Source organism: Cucumis sativus, chromosome 5 (assembly GCF_000004075.3).
Source record: "Cucumis sativus cultivar 9930 chromosome 5, Cucumber_9930_V3, whole genome shotgun sequence".
Lineage (NCBI taxonomy): Eukaryota > Viridiplantae > Streptophyta > Magnoliopsida > Cucurbitales > Cucurbitaceae > Cucumis > Cucumis sativus.
In genome coordinates this window covers 29615027-29631368 of record NC_026659.2, presented here as the reverse complement: position 1 = coordinate 29631368, position 16342 = coordinate 29615027, and the positions used below count along the sequence as shown (strand labels likewise).

Sequence of the window (16342 nt, the reverse complement as noted above, 5' to 3'; positions counted from 1 at the left end):
TTGGTATAAATTTGTCAGATTCTTATCGATTTTTTTTAGGATTCTTTGTACATGATCGTTTATAGCTATTTTTGGTATATGATCGTTTAGGGCTATTTTTGGTATACGATTGTTTATATTTGACTATCGAGTATTCAATGATTTTTTAAAAAAATCTTTTATATTTGACATATGATTCTAAACGACAAATAACATTTCAAAAGAAAAAAAGAAAAATTGTAGAAGAATAAGAGAAAAAGACAGTGAAAAGCTAGAAAAAGAAAAATTGTAAAAGAAAGAAGATGAAAAATGAGTTAGGTTAATATTAGTGTGATAGTTATTATTTCCGTTAATATCAATCAAAGTGCATTACTCAATTGTACAAATGTATATAACGATGGCAATTGAATTACAATAACTACATCTAAGAGCAAAAAGTGAAACAATATTTAGTAAATGAAAAAAGCTAGTATATGTTCCATGTAAGTTTTAAATATATACAATTGAATTGATCACTCTTAGCTCGATAATCAAATGTTTGTTGATTCAAGAGTTGTGGTCAAGCAAAAACGAGCGAGAAGAAGAAGGCAAGACTAAGTCGAGTTGTTTGATCTGACCCCATATCACACTATAAAACCCACAACCAATCACAATCGACCCCATCACACTGCCAAAATTACCAACAACAAAATAACTTCAACCCTTCCTTTTCAAATCACAAATCTCAAAACCTAAACATTAAATTAAAATTTAAAAATTTAAAAACCAAATAAAAACTAAAGATTAATTTTCAATAAATATAGCAAAACACTAAAATATTTACGATCCGATCAATTTTTTAAAATTATTTCATGTTTGACATTCCTTTTCATATTCTTTTTTCTATTCTTGGTTTTGCAATTTTTTTTCCTTTCCATCTTCTTTCTTTCTCTTCATCTTAAATTTTTGTTTTTGAAATCATGATATTTGTTTTTTCAATCAATCGTAAATTTTATATTTTTTTCAGGTTGTTACTTGGTATATAGAAAAGCTCTTAAAAAAAATAGTCATATTAGTAGATTTGGATAATCAAATTTAAATACGATCGTATAGCCAAATCTAAACAATCGTGTATAAAAAGTTATGAAAAAAATCGTTTAGATTTGAGTGTCTTTAGTGTATCGAAAGCTAAATGTATACCAAATATATTACGCACCAGTGGCCAATTAATCGTTATTTCTCGACATTTTTTGTATTTCTCATCGTGGGCTTCTTAAATTTTTTGTTTCAAAAAATTTTCTTTATACGTAAATATTTGGCTGGATTGTTATATTTTTTTTAGAAAACCACAAAATTAAAAGTAGGGAAAAAATGAATGGTAAAACAAAAGTGATGGAGAGATTAGAGAGTAGTTTAAGACCTGCCAAGATGAAGCGATTCGTGAAGAAAGATGACGACCAAGGGGATGGCGGTGACCATGCCGAGGGGTTTGAACATTGCAACGTAAACTGGGCCCTTCCTTTCCAAGCACCATATGTGGACTCCGATATGAACCACACTCCCAAATATAGCCTTTCAAAGAGTAATTGTAATAGATAACACATTTATAAATTAAAAATACGATGAAGCTTTGTATTCTATATAAAATAAATTAATTACTTTTTCTAGGTGCAATTAATTTTGAGATGAAACCTAAAACTCAAGCATGAATTTGATAAATAAATGGTTTAATTTATACACACGAGCAACTATTTTGATTGTCAATAATTTTTTAGATGATGATGATAAACCTGATGAACTGCTTGATGATTATATCTATGTTGATATGATTTCATCTTAGAAAATGAAAAACTTCACTGATCTCTTTAAGATATTCGAACTACTTATACTTCACTTTTGTGTATTAGTTTTGTTTTTCTTACCGAGAATATGATGCTGACCATTCCAATGTCAGGTTGGAGTTGCCAAACAATTGGGTTTCTTTCGATGATGGCGGTGAAGGCTGCAGTTTGGACCGTCACTGATAATGTGAAGAAGAACACATTTGTCATTTTTTTGCTTGGGTACTTCCCAACGAACCATGTCTGCACAACAATATTATAACAAAAATATTTAACTGCATCTTACACCATACCTATTTTTATATGCATCTCTGTTAAACTAGAAATTGTAAAAAAAAAAGTTTATATATCTTTTAAGTTTTGGGTTTGTATCAAATTAAGATTCACAATTCTATATATGGACATAAACTGTATTAAGTTAGACTATAAACTTCTGTGAGTGCATTTTAATTTATACCCTTAATTTCTTAAAAATCATTGATGGATATCAGTTCAAATCATCCATATTTTTACTCCAACATTATATTTGAAGAATTAAGTTAAACTATTAATTTTAGTGTAAGAACTGATACACTCTTCCCGATTTAACTATTTCAAGATCACTTCAAATTAAAACACATGGTTTTGAATATTTAAATAATTACCTGAGCAATGTGCCAACTTGCTGATAGAAAACAAGTAATTAGAAAGAGAAAACCTCCCAAGACCCAATTTGAATTGTGAGAGAGTTGTAATACATGTTCATCATCATCTTCATTTTTTACAAAGGAATTTGAAGAAGAGTTATTGATTAACAATGGACCTTTGTATAAAGTTATTAATGAACCTCCTAAAACAGCTAAAATGGTTCCCACACATTTAGCTTTTCCACTGCTTCTCCTCAAATCAACCTTCTCCATTCTAATAATTAACAATATACACAATTAAACCCACAAATCGTAGTTATCAAGATTAATTCAAATTTATTTTATAATGAAACATTGTTTAGATCATATGTTACCTGAAAAGAAGAGCAAGAAGAAAGGTGAAAATGGGAATGAGATTTGAGAGTGCTGATAAAAGAACTAGCGAGCTATACTTTATTCCTGTATATGCCATTATCTGCCCCACACTCCTAGTCATCATCATAACAATATTAATTATTACCATAAATTCAAAATTAGTAATAATATTATTATTATAAACTATTACAACTATATTCTTATCCTCACCTATCAACTTAACTATCAACTTAAGCTTTTAAATTGCTCAAACTCTGTTTAATGGAAATTAATTAGTACGTAAAATCTTATGCTTATGTTTGGTGTCGTTTTTAAACTGTTGCAGTGTCATTTTCTCCAAAATTAAAATTAAATTCCAATCGTTGAGTCTTCTATCACATGTTCAAGTATTCATATAGTTGCAGTGATAAATATAGAAATCAGGTTCAATACATATTTATAAATATAATACAATAACAAAAATAATTTACATATCTAGTTTACTAAATCTACAGTGTAGGGAGGAGTGCATCAACAGTAGACTCTATCACGAATAATAGACTTATCATATAACAAGAAGAAGTCTGTCAATATACTCAATCCAATTTATTCTTAATTTACAACTTTCAACTATTTGCTTTAAGTATTTTTAAATTGATTGATGATTATAAGAAGAAAGAAGAGAAACATTAAAAAAGATTGTAGGTTTATTGTTACCCAATAAGGCCAAGGAGAAAGAAGACAGTGATCATAGAGAAAGATAGAGGGGCAGCTTGTCTATCTCTGCACAAATTACAAATTCATACAAAGAGGTTACATAATCTTCAATTTGGTAACCATTTGTTTTTATTTTTAAAGGTTATGCTTGCTTTCTTCAATTTTTTATTTAAGGTTTTCATATTTTGCTTTAAAAAAACACTCAAAATTCAAACTAATAAGAGATTAATTAAAGTAGTGTGTGTTTATAAACTTCAGCTTAAAAAACCAAACTATGTCATCCACCAAAATTGTAGTTTCCAAAATTTTTGTTATTGTGATCTTGAGAATTTGACTTGAAAACTCAGCTTTTTCATTATAGAAATATGAAAACCATAATTGGAAAAAAAAAAACATATAAATATAAAAAACAGAAAAGAAATATTTCCACCATTATCATTGCACTAAAAGATGAAGAAGAAGAAGAAGAAGAAGAAGAAGAAGAAAAGGAGGAGAAGAAAAGGAGGAACCTGGATAGAGAAAGTAGGAGAAAGGGAAGAAGAAGAAAAGTGGCAAGAGCATTAGAATAGACAACAAAAACCAAGTTATTCATTCCTTTGGACATGGCTGCTTTGATTAGTGTTGATGAAATCACACCCATAATTTCCACCATTATCATTGCACTAAAGGTCATCACACCCTCCATTTCTTCTCTTCTTCTCTTCTAAAATTTCTCTCATGAACTCAAATATCAACAAGGGGAAGGGTGTCGTTTATTAATTAATTACTGATTCATGTTTTCAAAAGCATAGTATATTAATTAATTTGGTGGGGCTTTAGATAGTGATAGAAGAGCTAATAAGAATTATAAAATTAGAAATAATTACTTGTATTACAATAATAATTGAGGTTTCTTTCCTTTTTCTAAAATAAAGTTGGGTGATGTCATCTTTTATATAAATATTTTGTAATGGTTAATTTTGAATAAACAAGTTTTCATCAAATTTTAGGAATACGCCTAACACCAAAGCAATTATGTATTATTTGTCACTATTCTGAGTTTTTTTTTCCTCTTAAAATTACAATAAGAAGATGATGATGAACTACATGTTGTAGTTGTAGAGATAATTGATATATTAAAATTGCTTTTTCTAATGTTTAGCAATTAAAATATCATGGTTTGGCCGGATCATGGATTTAATCTATGAGAAATTAATTTGTCCATGATGACATCAAAATTGGTCCTAAATTTCTTATTCAAGAAGAGTTGCACAATAGATTAATACAATGAAGTTTTTTTCTATTTTAGAAACATCCAAGCGTAATACCTAAGAAAATGGCAGTGGAAGGTCAGAAGTACAAATTAGTTGGGTAAAAAGGCTTCAAAATGCATAGCTCTTTCAAGTCTAACTTATGATTGGTAATCAAATAAGCAACGATTACAGTGAACTAATCCATTTTTGGTTCAGATACACAAAATTACAAACAAGATTTCATCCCATAGTAGCTTCTTTGTTTTGAAAAAAAAAAAGGAACATCGCTACAGAAACTCACTTGATTTCAGCAATATTTGACATGTTCCAAACCCTTCAAAATGAAAATCACTACAGTTTGAGTTCCATTGTTGAACAAGCATGCTCATGACACTTAATTTAGCACCAACCATCATACTCGAAGCCTACCACCTTGTGAGATGCCTTTTTCTTTTGTTTGTCTCTTCTTCTCTTTCCAAAGGCAAATCAACTTTTAAAAAGAAGAAGGTAGTGCATATGTACGTACATATATTAAAGTGATTGAGAAAAAGAGGAATAAAGGATAAAAAGGAAATGAAACATTCGGAATTGCATTAAAGTTGAGGGAATTATATTTCACATCGTCACCCAATTGAGTCTTCACATAAACAAAAAATAGAAGAATACAAAAATCAATTCCATAAACAAACAGGAGTATAGAAACAGAAAATTATTGGGGCTCGTTTGGCAAAGACAAGAAACAGATCATCGAACGACAAAAAATAAACAAAATCAATGTGCAGAGAGAAGTTGAACTTTCATATGTTTATTGTCGAAGATGATCACGAGAAGAAAAATAGACTGTGAGTACAGTGTTACTATATGCATGCAGAGTTAATCCAAAACTTAATCTTCAATTTATGATAATCAACCACATTTCAAAATCCAAGCCATTACAAAGTAGTGTGATTTGTCATTTTTACCATTTGATACTAAATAGTTTCACATAAGTATTGTTTTATTGTCATTTGATTAGTCCAAGTTTTTCTTTTCTTTTTTTCTCTTTTTGCTCCCCACTAAGTTGATTTTGAAACATAAAAACATTTTAGGTTTGAAACAACAATTTTCCAAACTTGTTCTTTCGCTTGAACAAGTGAAATTAAAATGAGAAGAAAAAAAATTCGCCCGAAAAATTTTAAAGGTCACGATCTAGGTAGCCTTTTTAAATAGTTAAAAAGATGGCCCTCAAATGTCACAATGGAACAAATTTTGTTGTCTAAATTTGAACTAGATAATTTAAATCGAAAATCACACACCAAGAACGAGTTCTTAGTATAGCAAGTCTAGGTTGAACACAAGAAACATGAATAATCTCTCGAGTAAATAGTTTTCAATCCAAGGGTAATCGATGGAGGAAGGGTTTGAGATGGTTTTATTTCAAATAATGTAAATTGCACCTAACAAAGTAAAATTGAGTGAATTTGATAATAAAAAAGAGCCTAACTTGGATTAAACGACCAAATATCATATTCGATATAGTCAATCACGTGTTCACCATTACCAAATCGTGAAGTGATTTCACCAAAAAAAAAAAAAAAACAAGCCAATTTGCTTGACTTAATTAACTTATATGGAAACGAATTGAATCATTAAGACGCATGCAAATTCAATTTCATATCAATTGGATCTAGTACGAGTTAGGTTGAATAGTTATTTAGTTTTCAAGAACACCTAACTAAATATTCATGCAATTCAATTCTATGGTTGGATTGATTGCAAGCAATCCTAACATATTGCTGCTTCAAGTGAATAAAACACACAATGCCCAAGTCATACAAGTCGTTGATACATATTCCAACATAATTGAATCCACAACTAAAAGATAATTCAATTCCAAACTCACAAATACATAAAATAGATAGGAAAAATCTTTAACAATCCAAACTAGAAACTAAGTACCTTAGCTCATTCTCGACATGTCGAGCAATGTGGAAAAGGTAAGGAGCATGAACAAACAAAAAAAAAAAAAAGACTAAGAAAGTTGAAGAGAGTGAGTTATGGCCAGCTAAAATTGGAGAGAGCTTGATCTAGGCAGGTGGACAATTTTTTTATAAAATCGTAACGGTGTCAAGACATGTGCTCCTTTCATACCCCAAAGGCAGCTACTGCCTTACTAGTGTTCTTCCATGAGGCCGCACCGTGGTATTGCAAGGCAGGGGCTATTTAAACCTCTTTTGCACTCCTTGACTCCGGTTGATGCATATTAACTTTATCTACACCCAATTAAGCTTTAATTTGGCATCAACACACCCTATTCTACTATTGATTATCTCATAACCTACAAAATGGTCAAATAAGAACATCAAATCATAGAACGATACGAGATTATAAGAGGTCTAGATAACATATTTTCGGTGCTTTTAGGGTCATGTCTGTTTATTGAGGTAAGATCACTTTACTTAAAAGAAGAAAATAGACTTGGACTGAACCCTTTGGTTGAGAATGATAACTTAGAGAGAGATAATCAACATTACAAAAAAGGGAATCTCCCGACATACAAAATCGCCGGACAATATATATAAAAAATGATCTCCCAACACATAAATGAGCGTCAGGACCGATGTTGGAGGAGGCCCGATGTAGTGAAATGCAACGTCAGGAGATGACACAATTCCGAACGCCATATGGGCGTTGGGAGATTACACAACTCCAGATGCCATATACGGCGTTTTGGGAGTTTTGATTGATTTTTTTAAAATAAGATCCTCTAGTTTTGATTTTGGGAAAGCAATCGTACTTCAGTTTGACTGTTCTTGTTTGCATCCTCGTTGTTCAACTAGCTGCTTAAGCTCTCATCTTGAGATCTTGATTTTAAACCTTCGTATTCATCCACATCTCTAAAAACGTTCACCAAACAGAGCAGATCAATCGGCCCAATGTTCTAAAACAAGATAGCTGTGTGTTTTTAGGTTAGATATGAATGATATATTGATTAAAATCAATCCCATTGGATCAATAAATTAGTCTCTTAATCAAACTCAACTTCTCCCAACCTAGATACCATTCACCGTTTAATTGACGTAAAAAAATCAGCATAAATTATCTCTAAATTTTTAGGACGTTGAATTTTTTTTCGTGAGTAAAAGTGAAAATTCTTGTAGTGATGTGAGTCCAATTTTATATTTGGCTAAGGTCAGCTTCGACATTGGTCGAGACCAAGCATGCTGACCTTGGGTCTAACCATCCCTCTTTTCCTTCACCCATTTTGGCTCTCAATTTCCACTTTTGATTCGTACCATGCTTCTTCTTAAATTCTTCCTTCCTATTTGCACTAATTGGTGATTATATTCTTCGATCCAAAATCACGGGTAAGAGACTAAATTAAAATTTTACAAACTTGATATTTATAAATTTTCTATAATAATTTTATTGAAATGATATAAATATTGTTATTTAGCAGTGTAAATATAGATACAACTCAAGTCTGACATAAAATATGTACTCTTGATTGAATCCTCCTCTATATATTGAACTCTGAAAAAGAAGAACTTTCTCGAGTTCGGGTCATGGATTGAATAATGCGTTGCTTTAACTTTTACTAGTTGAACGTGGTTAGGACCTAATTAGCTCAAATGGTTGCTTACATCTGAAATAGGCTTTAGATCTTTGGATTATGCTGGAAAGTAAATGAATCTTGAACCTAAAACAATAGGGAATTATTAGCTTTGCTGAAAAAGCAAGACTTTAGCAAGTAAAGTATGTAATAAGGCTGATATGTCCCCTAGTGGCTCTTCAGTAGATTTGTCCTCGTTGCTCACTACATCTTAAGATTCAATGGGTTTATTTGAAGTTATTGCCATAGTTTTAAATTAATAAGAAAAAAAAAAGGATCATCTGAATTGAAATTTCCACACCAGCAATAATGTTGCTGAGTTCAATACGTACATACATACATATGTATATACAGATTTAAGATTGCTTGTTGTTTCTTGGGATGTGTAGATTTATTTTTCTGGATTTTTTTGTGGTTTATGCTTTGCAGTATTGGAATGTGGAAGTCTTTCCTATTTCCGTTGTGCCTATTTAAATGTGCAAGAAGTTGTTTTCTTGCTAGGGTTGCTGCTTTTGAATAGTTTTTGTTGAAGCCTTTTGTGTTTTCCATGGTAGCTGAATGTTGCAACTCCGATTGTCACTGATCTTCAAGTTGTTGCTCTAAATCATCGTTGAAGCTTTCTTCACAAGAAGGGTGTCTTCATTTGGTATTAGAGGAGCATAAGACATTCTTACTTGAGAAATGTGTTTCTTTATCGATCTTAGGGGAGCCTAATTAGTTCTTTTGAAGGTGTGTGTATTCATAAGTAGGTGGAAAAATTAGGGGAGTCTAAGTAATTCATTACTGATATACTCATACTTAGAGTTTCTTAATTGTTTTTAAAGAAACTCGTTTTCATCTCAACTCTTTAAATCCTACTATAGTTTAAAATACACATATAATGGTTATTAAACTCTAACTTTCTTCAAAATGACAACTTTTAAATTAAAAATGTATTCCAAACACATTTCGTTGGAAGAGAGTCTCACACTTTATTGGACTAAGTGAACATCCACGAAACTTCACCATATATTTGTTGAATAATTATATTATAGATACGTACAATATTGTAATTGCTTGACTTTTATGTTAGTAAAAATATCTTTCTTAAACGCACAACTCCCAAGCATAGTAGTATTTAGTCGAACAAGGTTACCGAAGTTTGTGTGTTGTCTTTGTAAGTTTGCATCTATGTTATTCTGGTTGTTATTGCAATTGTTGACACTATCGTGTGTGACTTTGCTGTATTGTGTAGTCAATAACCTTTATTTCATAATAAAAAAAAAATTAAGGTGTGAAATGGTAGGCCACATTGTGATGTCCAAAACGATTAAACAAAAGGAAATCAGTTGAATAAAAATACCTAGAAAATCTCTAAGATCTTGACATATGTCAATGCGAGATTTGGTAATTAACAAAGGAACAATTCCAATTGTTTTGGGGACCTCTCTCTGTCACATATGCTTCATTCTTCCACAGCTTAATCCTTGCAAGACATCAGATTCTGAGTCAAATTTATTGGCATATTATCAGCAGGCTTGAATATTTCAAAGATTATAAAAAGGCAACAGAAACATAGCTACAATTACATCACATCACATACCGAAGCCCTTTTGTTTTTATTACTCAACAACACATAGAAACAAGCTTTTAGAACATCCAAAAGTGGTCCAACTTTCCTTTTTCCATTTTTGCAGTTTAGCACCTCCCAAGAGGTTGAAGTGACCTCAAATTCTTTCGAGAAGTTAATCATGTGTTAAGATAATACCGACTTTAAGCCTAAATCCTAAGTAGATTTATTAAGACGTCTTTGGAATGATTTTTCAAGTGTTTAAAATGGTTTTAGAACTCTTGAAAAGTCATTTCGGATAGGTCCTTTACAGACATGGGCTATGGTATCATATTTGTTGTAAGGACCCTGAGAGCAAGAGGTTATAATAAGGACCACAAATTCTTTCGAGAAGTTCATCATGTGTTAAGATAATACTAACTTTGAGCCAGAATCCTAAATAAATTTAAAACATCTTTGAAATGACTTTTCAAGTGTTTGGAGAACTTTTAGAACGTCACTCTTAATAGACCCCTGCTTTGCCTTCTTTTTATAAGAGATATGGGTTAATGTTCGTGTAGCGAAGGTATTTTATCAATAAGCTCGAGAATGAGTCCAACAGGTCAATAAGGGATTTTTCTCCTTGATCAAAATAGTGTGGATCAATGTCAATCACTGATCAAGAGCTGATTAAGAGACTTCTTCAAATAGTAAACAAAATGAATGAGTTTTGACTTGACATTATAGCAGAAACATTCTTCTGAGTTTCCATTTACTGATGTATATAACAAAACAACAACTAACTTCTTTGGAGCTGCCGGCTTGTATATTTCAAAATGCTGTCAATAAGATAAAAGTGGCATTTTCTCCATCTTTATATTGCAAATCATAAAAAAAAGATTCCAAAATTTTCCAATAAAATACAAATCCTTAGCCAATCTTAGAGAATTCCAACAATATCTTTACATTATATGCCCTTTAACTTTTATCCTCTCTGCTTCTTATTAGCCATTCTCTTGTTAACTTGTCCACTTTCATTTTCCCCAAAAAAAGTTGAAAAAAATGAAACAAGTTTCCATCTGGGTGTTCCTTGTTTGTTCATTTCTTCTCCTCTTTCCCAATTCTAATGCTGTGGATGATTCTATGAAGAGCTCAAAATGGCACTCACTCAAGCTACAAGAAGTTTATGAATCAAATCACAATAGTAAAGATAATATCTTGATATACTCGGGATACATAATGATTGGCGTTTTGGCCGTAATAATTATTGTAACTTTCATGATATGTAAAAGGAGGAGAAAAGAAAGCAAAGGGGACTCGAGGCTTTCAAGCAACAGAATTGTAGCAGTGAGTGATGATGGACTTGACAACAAGTTTAGTACTGTTTCTTTGTCAAGTGAATATAAAACTAGCAAGCCAGAGTTTTCAATGATTTCAAATGACAGTGGAGGTTTGTCATCTTCATTGATAACAACTTCAGTGGTGAATGGTTTGAAGTTTGAGGATTTGCTTAAGGCTCCTGCTGAGTTGATTGGGAAAGGAAACCATGGGAGTCTTTATAAGGTTATGTTTGATTATGGAATGGTGTTTGCTGTTAAGAGGTTTAAGGATTGGGGAATTTCAACAGATGAGTTTATGAAAAGAATGTGGAATATTGATAGAGTGAAGCATCCTAATGTGCTTCCACCACTTGCCTTTTATAGTTCTGATCATGAGAAGCTTTTGGTCTATGAATTTCAGCCTAATGGAAGCTTATTCAACCTTCTCCATGGTAATTAAGATTTGAAGCTTTTTTATATGGTCATGTTTCACTTTAAACTAACTGGTTTCTTTGTTTTTTCTTGTTTAAATCAATCTCCATTTGGGTTTGATGATCCATCCGTTTATGAATTTGTTCGTAAGGGAGAAGAATGGAGAATAAAAAGGAAAAAACTTGCAGACTAATGTGGTGCTTGTCACTCCCACTCTAGTACTTAAGTTAGCCGAAAAGGGTAAAAAATAGAAAGTTTGAGAGTAAGATTTAAGTTGTCTGATACGGAACAATAACGATATATTTATAGAGGAAGTTGACGTAGCTCTTCTTCTGTTCCCTTTCAAAATCTGGTTATTTTACAATCTGATAAGAAAATTTGTCATTTCATTGAATTGGGTCATTCTGGAAATGCCCCATATGATGATTGGTCTCTTCGGCCTTGAAGGTTGATGTCAACCAGCTCAAAGGGGGGAATGAGTCGAAGGATGTATAACCCAAAGGTCATGACTCACACCTCGTGTGGTGACTGCCTTAAAATACAAGTTTGATCTTTGGGTTAGAAGTATTTAGGCCTAATGATATTCCAATTTATAGAAATACCAAGATTAGAATTTTCTAGAGAAATTACTCATAGAAAATGCTTAGAATATATCTTTTAGAACTCTCTATAATAGATCAGAAAAAGGTGTAGTTTGAAAGAATAGTCTTGAAAGTTATTTCCAACCACTTGATCACGAATGAGTTACAAAATTCTAGTCATAAATTTAAGGGTGTCAATTCGTATAAACAGAAGGATATCTAGCTTATAATTTGTGTCGAGCCAAAAAAAAAAAAAATAGAGGTGATTCAATAAAAAAATTATGATCTTGTCATGGTCTCGGTCCATCAGTTTTCGTTTTTCATTACTGTTGTGATCCAAAACTATCCGATACAAATTACAAATCCAAAAAGCACTAATTTTTCTCATTTGAAATCTCAGAATCAAGCCACAACAACAAACCATTTCCATGGATCAACAGGCTAGAGGTAGCAAGCAGAACAGCCAAAGCATTAGCACACATGCACGAAGCCTTAGAACAAGATGAGATACCTCATGGAAACTTAAAATCTTCAAACATACTCATCAATGGTAACATGGAGCCATGCATAAGTGAGTATGGGCTAATGCAAATCCAAAGCCATAATAAAACGGCCAACTCCTTCAAATCAGATGTTTATGGATTTGGACTCATCCTTCTTGAGCTTCTAACAGGGAAAGTTGTGATAGATGAAAAAGGGATTTGTTTAGCAGATTGGGTTAAAACTGTTCTTAGAGAAGAATGGACTGCTGAAGTTTTGGATAGGTCTTTAATGGCTGAAGCTGCAAGTGAAGAGAGAATGGTGAATTTGTTGGTTGTTGGTGTTAAATGTGTTGAGAATTCTCCTAATGCAAGGCCCAACATGATCCAAGTTGTTGCTATGATTGATTCCATCAAGGAAGATGAAGAGGAAAGTTCTATCAATTCTGTTCACTAATTTCTTTTCTTTTTTATTTGAAGAAGTTCTTGAGACAAATAACACTAATTAGTCTCTAATACTTTTATCATTACAACTCTATTTAGCTTCTATAATTTTAATAGTATCATTTTAATACGCCCTTAAATTCTGTATCATCTAATAACTTTATGTTGTTGATTTTATGAATTGAATGAATATCATCTTATAAAACATTTAACATCAATTATATTCCTAAATAAACTAATATTACTTTGTTATTAACTAAATTTTAGTAGATAGGTAATTTTAGTGTTCGATTTATAAATATATAGCATTAAACATTCATTGAATCTCTTCTCGAATACGTCCTTAGGTACAATATTTTTCTAAAATTTATAGTGGAAACAAATAAAATTTAACTTGATTTAATTAATTTATTATGCATAGATATATAATATACACACGCACATTTGTGTTGAAAAAAAAAACTCACACTATTACAACTTATAAAATAGTAGAAAAAGTTACAATCACATACAAATCTCTTGTCGACCTCAGTTGCAAGAACAACTCTGTTAAATTACTATACCATTCATAAAATTGAGGTAATATATTGAATTTGAGAGTGTTTCAAATTAGGATGATTATTATTATTATTATTTATTGATGTCATTTTACCCCATTAAACAATAATTTGCAAAATTATAATTGGAGGATGTTGATGAAAAAAAAAAGTTGACAACTTTTTGTTAAAACAAACAAAAAAAAAAAAAAGAGAGGAAAAAGTAAAGATTTTGGCTTTGAACTTTTAATGACAGGATTTGAAGGACAGAAATTGCAAAATTGAATTAAAAGAAAGCAAAGAAATCAAAGTTGTAATGAAATTATGATTCATTATTCATTTAACTTTCCCTCCCACTTACTTTCAATAAGGCAATTACATAAAAGGGTAACCATCCAATCCAACTCATACAAAAAGGAAAACCATAATGCATTAATTGTTACAAATATTATCAACTTTAGTGCCTAATTGCCAACAAAAATGAAGAAAAGCAAATGATTGCTTGTGGAGGATGACATTCAAATTCCACCAAACTAAGGTATTAATTATCATTCAAATTAAATATTTTAAAAAAAAACAAGACAAACTCAAGCTTTCAAATTTAAAAAAGAAGAAGAAGAAAAAAGAGTTCACTTGTAAAAGATTGAGAAAAGATAAGTGGATGTATGTTTGAAAATTTTTAATCATAGAATGGAGTTCGCAATAGAAATTGATATTGACCTATAAAACTTAAAACGGGATAGTTGCAAATTTAGCAATTAGATTTAAAATAATTAAGTATATAACAACATTTTAAAAAATTTGTAAATATAGCAAAATTTGTCAAATTCTATCAATGATATAAGTCTATCATTGATAGACCATGTTGCAAATATTGGTCTATCACTAATAGACCATACGAAGTCTATCAGTGATACAAGTCTATTAGTGATAGTTTTGTTATATTTACAATTTTTTAAAAATTTTGTTATATCCTTAATTATTATTGTTGAAATGGTTATTGATTGCAATTTTCTTTATTATTTTATATCCAAACTAAAATAGTCTACGTCTATAACACAAACTCACGATAAACTAATATGCATCTCAAACAAAGATTATTATATAACTCACAAACTATATAGTTAACTAGTAATAATAACAACCAATCATCGTCCTAAATATTGTTTAACATATGTTAAATAGAGAATGTATAAATATTGTTTAACATATGTTAAATAGAGAATGTATGTCGCTCTTTCTCAAATTCAAAATGCTACCATCAAAGAAACATTGAATGCGAGACTTTTCAAATTGTGGAACTCCGGCCTAGAAGATTTTGTAAAGTTGCAATGAAAACGGAGTAAAACTTGTGCCTTTTAGTATATCTAATGTACTTGAAAAAATTTCAACAACGAGCTTACTTGAGTGAGTATTTACATTTATCTTTCGAGATTGGAGGTTCAAATTTGTATACAATCTCATTTGTTCCACTAAAAAGACATGATAATTTTTTAAATAAATGTCAAAAAAATTAAATAATTAATTATACACCAAATTAAAAGTTGGTAGATTTATTAGACGACACTTCTGAAATATAGCTTCGTGCAAATTTTACAAAAGTTAAAAAAATAAGGCTCACGACTTAGACTTACATGAAACACGCATGAAATGTTAAAAAGGTACAAATACATCTTATACACTCTTGATACCCTCTATACTCATTTGATATACACACTTAATACACTCTTACATTTCATATACTAAACTAAAACATGTCGAATCTCCGAGTGTTTAACAAACTTGAAATATAATATTCTTAGTTTGTAATTTTCTTAAATATAGTTTGGTAAAATATATTTAATCTTACTATTATTATTTTTATATATAGAAAAAGAAGCATTCACATGTTACATCCTTGAAAGAAACAACTAGTAACCCAAACTTCAAGTCATGTGTTGAACAACCAAAGCAATAGACAATAATTTTAGGTAATAAATTACTTCAAATAAATGCCACAACCAAAGGAATATCATTATATTATCATATTCTATTTTACTTCCTCTTCTTCATCAATTCGTCCCAAATCCAACCTTTACAATTAGGTTAAATTACAATCTTCTAACTTTCCCTCAATTTTCTTCAAATCTGTTTAATATATATTTCTCTTCTTTTTTTTTTTCTTTAAGTTGTTACGTCCTTCCCTTTAGCTTTTAGAATAATTAGTTAATCTATTAGATCTAAATTTAAATTTTGTGTCTAATAAAATTATTAACGTTAGAAACATCTTTTTTATTGAACATTTCATTAAGTTTTTATATCGTATTTTTGTAAAGTGAAAGATTTTGATGATTTTGTCAATATGACATTTTAAGTTGAGCCATTAAGATTTGGTTAAAGTTAATCGAGAGATCTTTGTTTGGATGATCCAAAGCCAACAACGTTAGTTTAGAATGACTAAATCCTATAAAATGAATGAAAATTAGTTCATAAAGTACTCTACGACTACCTAAAACTTCCTTATCGTCTCAAGGATGTCTCGAAAAATTAAAAAAAAATGGAAAAGTAATTTTTTAAAATTTAGAAGGTTGAGAGGTGTTTTTTCTTTTTTTAATTTGAAAGTTTGAGAATATTTTGGAAACTTTGGAGAGATTTTTGAGGGAAAGGGTAAAATTGAAGAGCATATTTGTAGAATTTAGGGAAAAGCAAATGAGTCCACATTAG

The 16342-nt window shown here is 30.6% G+C and overlaps 2 protein-coding genes across 4 annotated transcripts; one reads left to right on the top strand and one right to left on the bottom strand.

The window, feature by feature from the left end:
• Positions 1–289: 289 nt before the first annotated feature.
• Positions 290–5194, bottom strand: LOC101209120 (WAT1-related protein At3g28050). 3 transcript variants are annotated; one of them, XM_011657670.2, is made up of 7 exons: positions 5030–5194; positions 3497–3562; positions 2800–2913; positions 2444–2699; positions 1881–2042; positions 1379–1530; positions 290–646 (listed from the first exon to the last, which is right to left on the bottom strand). In XM_011657670.2, exons 1-7 carry the CDS (start codon positions 5050–5052, stop codon positions 526–528), a joined length of 894 nt encoding a protein of 297 aa, XP_011655972.1. In that variant the 5' UTR covers positions 5053–5194; the 3' UTR covers positions 290–525. The 3 variants fall into 3 exon arrangements, with proteins under 3 accessions (XP_011655972.1, XP_011655971.1, XP_011655969.1); XM_011657669.2 differs by lacking the exon at positions 5030–5194 and adding an exon at positions 4006–4239 and having other exon boundaries at positions 1899–2042; XM_011657667.2 differs by lacking the exon at positions 5030–5194 and adding an exon at positions 4006–4238.
• A 5621-nt stretch (positions 5195–10815) lies between these two features.
• Positions 10816–13231, top strand: LOC105435710 (probable inactive receptor kinase At2g26730). The gene is made up of 2 exons (XM_011657971.2): positions 10816–11619; positions 12581–13231. The coding sequence occupies exons 1-2, from the start codon at positions 10911–10913 to the stop codon at positions 13114–13116; spliced, it is 1245 nt and encodes a 414-aa protein (XP_011656273.2). The 5' UTR covers positions 10816–10910; the 3' UTR covers positions 13117–13231.
• Positions 13232–16342: the final 3111 nt, after the last annotated feature.

Excerpts from the sequence above, each read along its gene's own strand:
- LOC105435710 (XM_011657971.2), top strand. The coding sequence starts at position 10,911 with ATGAAACAAGTTTCCATCTGGGTGTTCCTTGTTTGTTCATTTCTTCTC. Across the intron at positions 11,620-12,580 it reads CTTATTCAACCTTCTCCATG|AATCAAGCCACAACAACAAA; the intron begins GTAATTAAGATT and ends TTGAAATCTCAG.
- LOC101209120 (XM_011657667.2), bottom strand. The coding sequence starts at position 4,181 with ATGGAGGGTGTGATGACCTTTAGTGCAATGATAATGGTGGAAATTATG. Across the intron at positions 2,043-2,443 it reads CAAGTTGGCACATTGCTCAG|ACATGGTTCGTTGGGAAGTA; the intron begins GTAATTATTTAA and ends ATTGTTGTGCAG. Across the intron at positions 1,531-1,880 it reads TGGTCAGCATCATATTCTCG|GCTATATTTGGGAGTGTGGT; the intron begins GTAAGAAAAACA and ends ACTCTTTGAAAG.